We start from the raw sequence: 11,697 nt of genomic DNA, 5'->3' as shown, positions 1-11,697 counted from the left end.
TCAGCCTCAAATGCTCCAAGGAAAACAATCTCGGCCTTTTCAGCCTCTTTGTGTAGCTCAAACCCTCCAACACCCTTGTAAATCTTTTCTGCACCCTTCCTAGTTTCACAACATCCTTCCTATAGCAGGGAGACCAGAATTGAGCACAGTATTCCAAAAGTGGCTCAACCAATGTCCAGTACAGCCGCAACATGACCACCCAACTCCTATACTTGATGTTCTCACCAATAAAGTCTTTAGAATTTATAACAGTCTCTCGAATTCTCCTCCTCAAAAGGCAGTGGGTCAAAGAACCTTTAATTTTTTTAAGGCAGAGGTAGCTTTTTTTATTATCCAAGGGGATGAGAGATTATTGAGAGGATGCAGGAGTGTAGAGTTGAGACTAAAATCCTGATGCTACAGAATGGCAGAGCGGGTTTCAGAGAATCATAGAATTCCTACAGTGTGGAAACAGCCAACAGGTCCACGCCGACTCTCCGGAGAGTAACCCACCCAGACCCAGACCCATTCCCCTACCCTATATTTACAGCTGACTAATGCACCAAACTTACACATCCCTGAACATTTTGGACAATTTAGCGAGGCCAACTCATCTAACCTGCACATCTTTGGATTGTGGGAGGAAACCGACGCAGACATGAGGGAGAATGTGCAAAAACCCCACACAGAATCACTCGAGGCTGGAACCGAACTTGGATCCCTGGAGCCGTGATGCAACGATGCTAACCACTGAGCCACCGTGCCGCCCCATGGGTTTGTAAGGCTGAATCTGATATTTATATGTTAAGGAGGATCAGAATGTGGCCTTTCAGTCCCTCAAGCCTACTCCACCATTCTAGAGTAGAACTGATTTGTTATCTCCATGCTATTCCAGAGGGTAGTGCATGTTTGGAATGAGCTGCCAGAGGAAGTGGTGGAGACTGGTACAATTGCAACATTTAAGAGGCATTTGTATGGGTATATGAATAGGAAGGTTTGGAGGGATATGGGCTGGGTGCTGGCAGGTGGGACTAGATTGGGTGGGGCTATCTGGTCGGCACGGAGAAATTGGACTGAAGGGTCTGTTTCCGTGATGTACATCTGTACGATCTGCATTCTCCCCATATCCCTCAATGTTTTTTAACACAGGAGGTCCTCAAGTTAGAAACGTCTGACTTATGAATGCTTCAATGTAATCTCACACAAAGGCGTAACTTTAAATATCCCGGGCGCCAACATGACAGGAATAATGTGCAGACCTTGGAGAGGGTATGGAAGAGGTTTACCAGGATGCTGCCTGAATTAGAGGGCATGAGCTGTAAGAGGAGGCTAGAAAAACTCGGTTTGTTTTCTCTGGAGTGGCGGAGGCTGAGGGGAGACCTGACAGATAATGATGAGAGGCGTAGTTAGGTTTGACGGTCAGAATCTTTACTCAGAGTTGAAAAGTCTAATACCAGGGGACATCCATGTCAGGTGAGAGGGGGAAGTTCAAAGGAGATGTAAATGAGCATGTCTTTTTACACAGAGACCGATAAGCATGCACTGCCAGGATGGTGGTGGTAGCAGATATGATAGGGGGCCTATAGATAAGCACATAAGTATGCAAGAAATGGAGGGATATCGACCAAGGACAGCAGAAGGGATGCGTTTAATTTATAAGACCATAAGACATAGGGGTGGAAGTAAGGTCATTCGGCCCATCAAGTCCACTCCGCCACTCAATCATGGCTGATGGACATTTCAACTCCACTTACCCGTAACCCTTAATTTCTTGTGAGACCGAGAATTTATCAATCTCTGCCTTGAAGACATTTAACATCTCGGCCTCCACTGTGGTCCGTGGCAATGAATTCCACAGGCCCACCACTCTCTGGCTGAAGAAATATCTCCTCATTTCTGTTCTAAACTGACCCTCTAATTCTAAGGCTGTGTCCACGGGTCCTAGTCTCCCCGTCTGATGGAAACAATTTCCCAGCGTCTACCCTTTCTAAGCCATGCATTATCTTGTAAGTTTCTATTAGATCTCCCCTCAACCTTCTAAACTCTAATGAATACTATCCCAGGATCCTCAGCCGTTCATCATATGTTAGGCCTACCATTCCAGAGATCATCCGTGTGAATCTCCGCTGGACACGCTCCAGTGCCCGTATGTCATTCCTGAGGTGTGGAGCCCAAACTTGGACACAGTATTCCAAATGGGGCCTAACCAGAGCTTTATAAATCTCAGTAGCACATTTGGCGTCATGGGCGATGCAGCATCATGGGCTGAAGGGTCCGTTCCTGTGCTGTACTGTTCGATGTTCGATCCAACATTTGAACATTTCCCGTAATTACATCTTGTCTTGCATCGTGTTCTGACTTGCAAGCAGAACGGAACCTGTGTGCAGTTGCAATCGTACTCGATGACAGAGCTTCCACAGCTCACTGGAGTGTTCCAACCGTTCTCTGAGTGAAGAAATTCCTCCTCAAAAGTACTAAATTGGCCTAGCCTCTTATTCTGAGACCGTGGAGACAGTAAGGACAGCAGATGCTGGAAGCCAGAGACTGTGTCTGATCTAATCTGATCTGCTGTCACTTGCCAGTGTGGGTACAATGATGGGCTTATGACTTTCAGTAAGGTATCTGTACTCAATTGATGATACTTATGTTAACTCCTACATGAACTCAATGTGGGTAACATAGCACTGAAAGACTCTGCCTTCCATCCATTGACTCCATCTATACTTCCCATTGCATGAGAAAAGCAACGTATGTGATTATCCCATCCCATTATACTGTCCTCCAGTTGGGAAGAAGATACAGAACTTTCAAAACACCAACAGTGGGTTTTGAGAAGATTTGTAGCTCAGGTTGAGGTTCTTGATGAAAATGAACCTTCCAGCTCTGCGAGCAAACCTACATCCAGAACCTACCAACAGATTCAAGAACAGCTTCTTCCCCGCTACTACCAGGCTCATGAAAAGTCCTCTCATATACTGGAGTTCTCTCCACCTTCTCTGTCGCTGTAACACTGCATTCTGTTCTATCACTCTAACGTACTTCTGTAAGATTTGTCTGGTCAGCAGGCAAAACAATACTTTTCACCATATCTCGGTGCGTCTGACAATAATAAGTCAAACCACATTGGTGTTTTACAACTCCCAGTACTCGCATACCTTACAAAAAGCTGCACCTGGGCTAGTAAAAAGCAATTCAGTTACAAACTGTAGTGTGTTTCCTCCAGCATGTCATGCTGCAAGTGGCCTCGGTAAGATGGGGAGTGACAGAAGTCACATACCATTCAGTGATAACTTGAACATGTCGCTTTAAGGGGCACTCTAACTATCAGACATAAGATTGCCATCTGGTTCTAGACCCTACCTGCTTGCCTCACCTCCCACTGGGCAAGGGAAAGGTCCTACCTGTATCTATCCTGTAAGAATTGTGCATGTTTGAGTGAGATCAGGTCTCAAGCTTCTAAACCCCACAGAATCTGGGGGGTTAGGGAGAACCGGTGGCTCAGCTGGTTAGCGCCGCTGCCTCACAGCCGCCAGGGACCTGGATTCGATTCCAGCCTCGGGGCGACTGTCTGTGTGGAGTTTGCATGTTCTCCCCATGTCTGCATGGGTTTCCTCCAGTTTCCTCCCACAATCCAAAGATGTGCAGGCCAGGGTGAATTGGCCATGCTATATTGGCCATAATGCCCAGGGATGTGCAGGCCAGGGTGAATTGGCCATGCTACATTGGCCATAATGCCCAGGGATGTGCAGGTTAGGGTGGACTGGCCATGGTAAATTGTCCCATAGTGCCCAGGGATGTGCAAGTTAGGGTGGACTGCCATGCTAAATTTCCCATAATGCCCAGGAATGTATAGGTTAGGGTGGATTGGCCATGCTAAATTGTCCCATAGTGCCCAGGAATGTATAGGTTAGGGTGGATTGGCCATGCTAAATTGTCCCATAGTGCCCAGGAATGTATAGGTTAGGGTGGATTGACCATGCTAAATGGTCCCATAGTGCCCAGGGATGTACAGGTTAGGGTGGATTGGCCGTGCTAAATTGTCCCATAGTGTCCAGGGATGTATAGGATAGGGTGGATTGGCCGTGCTAAATTACTGAAAATGTGTTGCTGGAAAAGTGCAGCAGGTCAGGCAGCATCCAAGGGGCAGGAGAGTCGACATTTTGGGCATGAGCCCTTCTTCAGGATCTGCTGTCCTCACTTTCTCCACGCTAAATTGTCCCGTAGTGCCCAGGGATGTGCAGGTCAGGGTGGATTGGCCATGCTAAATTGTCCCGTAGTGCCCAGGGATGTGCAGGTCAGGGTGGATTGGCCATGCTAAATTGTCCCATAGTGCCCAGGGATGTACAGGTTAGGATAGATTTGCCATGGGAAATTGTCCCATAGTGCCCAGGGATGTGCAGATTAGGGTGGATTGGCCATGCTAAATTGTCCCGTAGTGCCCAGGGATGTGCAGGTTAGGGTGGATTGGCCATGATAAATTGTCCCATAGTGCCCAGGGATGTGCAGGTTAGGGTGGATTGACCATTCTAAATTGTCCCATAGTGTCTAGGGATGTGCAGGTTAGGTGCATTAGTCAGGGGTAAATGTAGAGTAATGGGGTACGGGGATGGGTCTGGGTGGGTTACTCTTTGGAGGGCCGGTGTGGACTTGTTGGGCCAAATGGCCTGTTTCCACACTGTAGGGATTCTACGGGCGGCACGGTGGCACAGTGGTTAGCACTGCTGCCTCACAGAGCCTGAGACCCGGGTTCAATTCCCGACTCAGGCGACTGACTGTGTGGAGTTTGCAAGTTCTCCCCGTGTCTGCGTGGGTTTCCTCCGGGTGCTCCGGTTTCCTCCCACAGTCCAAAAATGTGCGGGTCAGGTGAATTGGCCGTGCTAAATTGCCTGTAGTGTTAGGTAGGTAAGGGGTAAATGTAGGGGTATGGGTGGGTTGCGCTTCGGTGGGTCGGTGTGGACTTGTTGGGCCGAAGGGCCTGTTTCCACACTGTAAGTAATCTAAAAAAAAATGTAGCCCTGATCCATTGAATCCACCCTCGGGTCTGGCTAATCCCAGGAATTAGTTTGGTGAACTTTCATCACACTGCCTTTATGGCGTGTATTTCTTGTTTGTTTTTCTTCTTTTTTTTTATTCCCCCAGATGCACACACCTTATTCTTCCCCAGGCCAGTCTCTGGGAATGGGGTGACAGGGTGCGAGCGATGACGACAACGCGGTGGATAAGGAGTGATGATGAGGGTTCCATTCACAGAACTGCTGCCGCTGAGCAGGAGACAGGAGGCGGGCCAAGGGATCACTGTAGGCCCGAAAGGAAACCAAAAACAGACTGCGTGGAATTTTTCCTGAGTTACATCACCCCACACACCCTGAACCACAGATAGAAACAAGGGATGTAAATATAGGACTGTGCCAATCACACTCTGATTACAAACTTACACAGTGGGGAAGAAAGGATTTCAAAGAGTCATACAGTACAGAAACAGACCATTCAGTCCAACCATGCCGTGCTGAGCAAATCTCCCAAAGGCAACTTCTGCATTTGGCGCACAGCCCTCCAAACCTTCCCTATTCACGCACCTGTCCAAATATCTGGTAAATGTCGGAACTGTGCCTGCATCTACCACTTCCTCTGGCAGTTCATTCCACGCACGAACCGGCATCTGTGTGAAAAAGCTTCCATGTACCTGTCCAGATCTCTCTGAAATGTTGTAACTGAACCCACACCCACCACTTAGTCTGGCAGTTCAGGCCACACCCGCTCCACGATGAAGCCACCCCCTCGGCTCCCTTTTAAATCTTTCTCCTCTCACCTTGAGTGTTTGAGCCCCCCCACACCCAGGGAAAGGACCTTGGTTGTTCACCCTATCAGTGCCCCATCATGATTTTGTAAGCCTCTGTCGGGTCACCCCTCGATCTCCAACGTTCCAGTTATTAGGAGAGTGGTCGCAGTTGGTGTTGATGTAGTGAGGGCCCAAGAGAGAGATTTCGAGGAAGGAGATTTTATTTTCTGGCACAGAGGGTGATCGTGAATGTGCTGCCTGAAGGGTCGGTGGAAGCAGATTCAATCGGAATTTTGGAAAGAGGGGATTGAATGAACACCTAAGAAGAAAATAGCAATTGGGAACAGGGAACAAGTTGATCTTGTGAGCCAGTATAGGTGGGGTTGGCCAAATGGCCTCCACCTGTGCCATAATGCTATATGACCGCATTATTGCTGACACAAAGGTCCCTTTTAAGATTATTTTTCCTTTTCCCATCAAGCCACACTATGGAGCAACCGTCTATGAATTTCAGGAGTGGTGTAGTGTTGGTCTGTACAGCCCAACAATTGGTAGAATAAATCAGACACGTTGCTTGTGCCAAGTTAATTGCATGCCCAGCTTGGCCAGCCCCACTTGCAAAACCCAGAACAACTTTTAAGTTCGCTCCTGCCATTGGACAACAATCATTGCACAATCCTGACTGCGCTAAAGCAACGCTAATTGAACATAATTCGTCCAGCTCATATCCTGACTCATTTACACCCGCTGGAATTGAACCGCATTCATACCATTCTCTGTAAACAGAAAAAATGGTATGTTCAAATTTTGCACCTTCTCTGAGATTTGGACACCTTATTGCTTGTATCGGTGACTCAGTCATTAGCAGTGCTGCCTCACAGTACCAGGGACCTGGGTTTGATTCCAGCCTTGGGCGACTGTCTGTGTGGAGTTTGCACATTCCCCCTGTGTCTGCGTGGGTTTCCTTCAGTTGTTCCAGTTTCCTCCCACACTCCTAAGATGTGCAGATCAAGGTGGATTGGCCTTGCTAATTTGCCCATATAGTATTAAGGGATGTGTAAATTAGCCATGGGAAATACAGGGTTACAGGAAGAGGCTAGAGGGCGAGATGCTCTTCAGGAGGTCAGTGTGGACTTGTTGGGCCAAATGGCCTGTTTCCACGTTGTAGGAATTGTATTCTACATAGTAATTCCGTGATTCGGTTAATCAGTCAATTTGTCAACCAATCAAAGACCCTTTCCTCCAGTAGTATAAATCAGTCCGAGCCGTTGAAATTTGGTATTCTTGCATCTGTCCTGAAGATGCAAGATGAGAAGAGTCGGCAACATGTATCTCTTTTTGGCCATACTTGCTAATTGTCCTTGAGATCTGCATTCTTGATTGGGCCATTGCAACCAATTGCTGTGGGGCTAGACTGAAATGTAGGCCAGATCAGCTTCTTTCCCTGAACGGCATGAGTGAACTGGACGGGTGTTTAGGACAATCAATGATGGTTAGTCAGTCACCGTCACTAAGGCTGGCTTCAGGTTGCAGATTTTATTAGTTGAATTTAAATTCCACCAACTGGTGTCCTGACAGGATTTGAACCCGTGTCTCTAGAGCATGAGCCTGGACACCTCACTTGGTAATCCAGTGACAACACCAACATCTTCCAGGAAAGATGCTGGAAAACTTGAAAGAAAAGATTTACAAGGAGACATTGCCAGGGCAGGAGGGTTTGAGCTTTTTGGGAGAGGCTGAATAGACTGGGCATATTTTCCCTGGAGGGGTCAGAGACTTTATGGAAGGGCATGGATGGGGTAAATTGCCAATGTCTTTTTCCGAGGGTGGGGGAGTCCAAAACTAGAGGGCATAAGGTTAAGGTGAGAGGGGCAAGATTTGAAAGGGACCTGAGGGGCAACTTGTTCACGCAGAGGGTGGTGCGTGTATGGAATGAGCTGCCAGAGGAAGTGATGGAGGCTGATACAATGACAACACTCAAAAGGCATCTGGATGGATATATGAATAAAAAGAGTTTAGAGGGATATGATGAAGGGCTTTTGATTTTCCTGCTCTTGGATGCTGCCTGACCTGCTGTGCTTTTCCAGCACCACTCTAATCTTGAATCTGATCTCCAGCATCTGCAGTCCTCACTTTCGCCCCATTTAGAGGGAGATGCTGGCAAATGGGACTAGATTAGGTTAGGATATCTGGTCAGCACGTCGAGTTGGACTGAAGGGTCTGTTTCCATGCTGTACGACTCTGTGACTCAGACTTGGAGGTGACAGTGTTACTTGTGGATCAGTCAGAGATGTGGTTAAATTACAGGAGGTTCTTGAGGAAGGAAGGGTTACCATAACCGAGAAAGCCACTTCTCTAAGTTCTCACTTAAAATATGTATTTACCTTTATTCTTTTATGGAATGTATATATCATTGACAAGATCAACACTGAACTGAATCCCTTGCTCCATCCATTTCAGAGCACAGTTAGGTCTGGAGTCACATGTAGGACCTGACTGGGTAAAGATGGTGAATTTCCTTCCCTAAAGGGCAATAGTGAGCCAGATGGGTTCTGTCATAACAAAGTTTGCAAATAATGGGACCAATTTAAGGTAAAAATCTGCAAACGAGGAGACGCTCTGCTTGGTTCTTCTTAATTCTAAATGGCTCATCGAATCAGTCGATGTGTTACCACAGTGTAACTCCTCCCTTACTTTCCTTCTCATCTGTCTGCAATTTTGAAACACCCAGCCTTGAGATCACTCAGTCACCATTTCCTGGGGGAGCAGGGAAGAGTCAACGCCACATTATTGTGGGTAGCTGGATTCACCTGGAGGCTAGAACAGGAACAGGCAGCAGATTTTCTTCCTGACATGGGCATCGGCAAAGCAGGAGGAAGTTTTTCTGATGATTTATGAGGGTGGCTCAGCAGTTAGCATGGCTGCCTCACAGCGCCAGGGACAGAGGTTCGATTCCAGCCTCGGGCGACTGTCTGTGTGGAGTTTGCACGTTCTCCCCCCCGTGTCTGCGTGGGTTTCCTCTGGGAAGTCTGGTTTCCTCCCACAGTCCAAAGATGTGCAGGTTAGGGTGGATTGTCCATATAGTGTCCAGGGATGTGCAGGCTAGGGAAATACAGGGATTGGGTGGGATGGAATGCTTTCTGAATGTTCAGGTGTGGACTCAATGGGCCAAATGGCCTGATTTCACACTGTAGGGACTCTATCTGGTATTCAGCATGACAAATACCAGTATGACACCCCCGGGGCATATGTGACACCAAAGTGTTCTTACCACAATCATTGAGGCCAATCATTTCAATTTCAGAATGAAGTTGTCTTTTTCCTAGGATGGGAGGATTTCAAGACTAGAGGTCACATTTTTAAGATGTGAGGATAAAGATTTTGAAAGGGTATGAGGGAGGCTAGTTTTTTTTACACAGAAGGTGTGGAATGGACTTCCTGAGGGAGTGGTGGACTCCAGCACAGTTAACAACTCATGAGGGGCATTGGGATGAGTACATGGATAGGACGTGGGGTGGGGCAGGGCAGGTAGGACAAGTTTAATTTGGGATTATGGTCGGCATAGACTGACGGCCTTGCTGTATGACACTAATTAGGTGAATTTGAGAGCTGTCTGAATCTGTTGTGGAACTCTAGGCGGCACTAGGACCCAGCCACAGCTGCTGTCTGTCTGTCAGTCTCCCTCCCTCTCTATCGCCAGACGCGTTGGTCAATTGAAAAGAGAAAAAAGGATGTTGCCAACAGCTTGATTTCACATACTGCTCTCTCGTCACCGGGGGTGGGAGGGGAAGGGGAAGAGGAAGAGGTGGAGAGAGATTAAAAAAACCATAGGGAGAGAGAAAGAGAGAGAGAAGGCAATCTAAGGACGAGTGGGGGTAAAGAGAAAAAGTTTGCAACTTTTCCTGAACATCCTTCCCCCAAGGAAGCTGGAAAAGTTTTGGGGGAATACATGAGTTCACAGGACAACAACACTGGCGAGAAAGCTGACCAAGAGGAGCAGGATGGCAGGTGAGTGATAAGGAGAAAGAGGGGCTCCTCTTTTCATTTATATTATAACTTTGAAACTCCAGGTCGGGCTGTAGGAGGGGTCTTGTTTACCCCCCCCATTCCCAGATCACCACCCCTAGCTCTCCCCGTGTTAATCATTAAGTTGCGCCGCTATCGACTTTTAACTTTCCATGTGTCGATTCAAACTTACACAAGATTAAAGAAGAAGCAAATTTTCTTGTAAAAACATTGTCATGTGCCATTGCAAAACACATTATTGATTTTTTAATGTCAAAGATATCTGGCGCTATGATTTATTTCCCCATAATGTCCTTGCTGACTGGATGTCCTGCACTGTTGTGTATCTTTTGATCTCAACCTCTCAGCTGAACCTCTGAGGAGAAATTCCTCCTCGTTTTTGACCCCCTTTCTGTCAGTTTGATGGAACAGATCATGACTGGGTTTCTGCTCACACCTTCCCCCTACCTCAGGTTGGCAAATAATTTAGGTAGCTACTTATTCTGGAACTGAAAACAACTAAGAGAGAAAAAAAATGCTGGAGATCACAGCAGGTCAGATAGCATCTGTGAAGAGAAGACTTTTTATTTGAGAAGTTGCCTGGGAGATAGGATGGACAGCTCGTGGATTTTACAAGCACATGGTTAAGGAACAGATGCTTTCCTTAAAAAATGGTAATGGTATGCAATATAAATATTGACCCAGGATTCTGGGGAGAGGGGACAATGGATTTCAGCAAAATAGTAGCTGTGGGATGATTTACCCCCCTCCCCACCCCACTTGACAGTGTCTCAGACCACCTGAGAGATGGGGTGGTTCCTCTTTAGTGCTAGCACTGGCGGACAGTGGGAGTGAGGAGGAATTTCTTCTTCTCTCTGAGGGGCAGTTGAGAGTCTGTGGAATTCTCTCCCCTCAACCCAGTGCAGGGGAGGCTGAAAAAGACAGGTCTCAGATTGACAGGGAGGGGAATCGAGAGTTGGGGATGGGGGGAAGAAGGGGGGAAAAGCGACAGAGCTGGAGCAGACTCGAGATGCTGAATGGCTCCTATTTCTTTCGTGAAAGGGTCGATCATCAGTTTTCCCTCTCGCCTTACCCTGAGAGGTTATGCCATTTAGTGATTAGATTCCCTGTAGTGTGGAAACAGGCCCTTCGGCCCAACAAGTGCACACCGACTCTCCGGAGAGTAACCCACGCAGACCCATTTCCCTCTGACTAACGCACCTAACACGATGGGACAATTTAGCACGGCCAATTCACCCTAACCTGCACATCTTGCACAACCCAGAGGGTACCCAAGCAGACACGGGGAGAACATGCAAACTCCACACGGACAGTCACCCAAGGCTGGAAATGAACCTGGGACCCTGGTGCTGTGAGGCATCAGTGCTAACCACGGAGCCACTCACAGGTGGATGAGAGTAGGCAGATTTCTGAAAATTAGTCCTATCTAGAGGCTGCTTATGTTCAGGAGTAGGCCACTCAGCCTGAATGGCTGTGCTAGCTCTCTCTGAGAACCTCCCCTTACTTTTTCCCCAGGGGCCTACCATTTTTCTTCCCTTGGTTCATTGTCCAACTTTCTTCTGAAAGTTTTGGCTGAACCGGCTTCGACCACCGGTAAATCTCCAGATTCTAACCACTCACTGCGTAACAAACCTTCCTGGGTCTCGGCTTTGCTTCTTCTGTTGATGACCTGAAAGCGGTCTCCTCTCGTTCTTGGTTCTTCCACCCACTGGGGAATTGCTTCTCGCTCTGCACTCTGTCCACATTCATCCCACAGTATCAAATCTCGTATCAACCCCCTCCTCTACAGTCTCACCAACTCCAGTCTATCCATATACCTGTCAATAGGAAGGATATTATTAAGCTGGAGAGGGTTCAGAAAAGATTTACTAGGACGTTGCTGGGAAAGGAGGGTTTGAGTTATAGGGAGAGGC

General features: G+C 47.5%; 1 protein-coding gene across 1 annotated transcript in view; it reads left to right on the top strand.

Annotated features, from left to right (window-relative positions):
- The first annotated feature begins 9,571 nt into the window (after window positions 1-9,571).
- The window catches only part of bnipl (BCL2 interacting protein like), a 70,739-nt gene continuing 68,613 nt past the window's right edge, over window positions 9,572-11,697 (top strand). Inside the window, exon 1 of the mRNA XM_060820534.1 lies at window positions 9,572-9,766. Within this exon, the coding sequence (XP_060676517.1) occupies window positions 9,708-9,766 (59 nt within the window). The 5' untranslated portion in view covers window positions 9,572-9,707. The remainder of the gene's footprint in view (window positions 9,767-11,697) is intronic.

The sequence above is a fragment of the Hemiscyllium ocellatum genome, chromosome 50, assembly GCF_020745735.1.
Source record: "Hemiscyllium ocellatum isolate sHemOce1 chromosome 50, sHemOce1.pat.X.cur, whole genome shotgun sequence".
NCBI classification, from domain to species: domain Eukaryota; kingdom Metazoa; phylum Chordata; class Chondrichthyes; order Orectolobiformes; family Hemiscylliidae; genus Hemiscyllium; species Hemiscyllium ocellatum.
The sequence above is the reverse complement of the archived record's forward strand: the minus strand, read 5'-3'. Positions and strand labels throughout refer to the sequence as shown.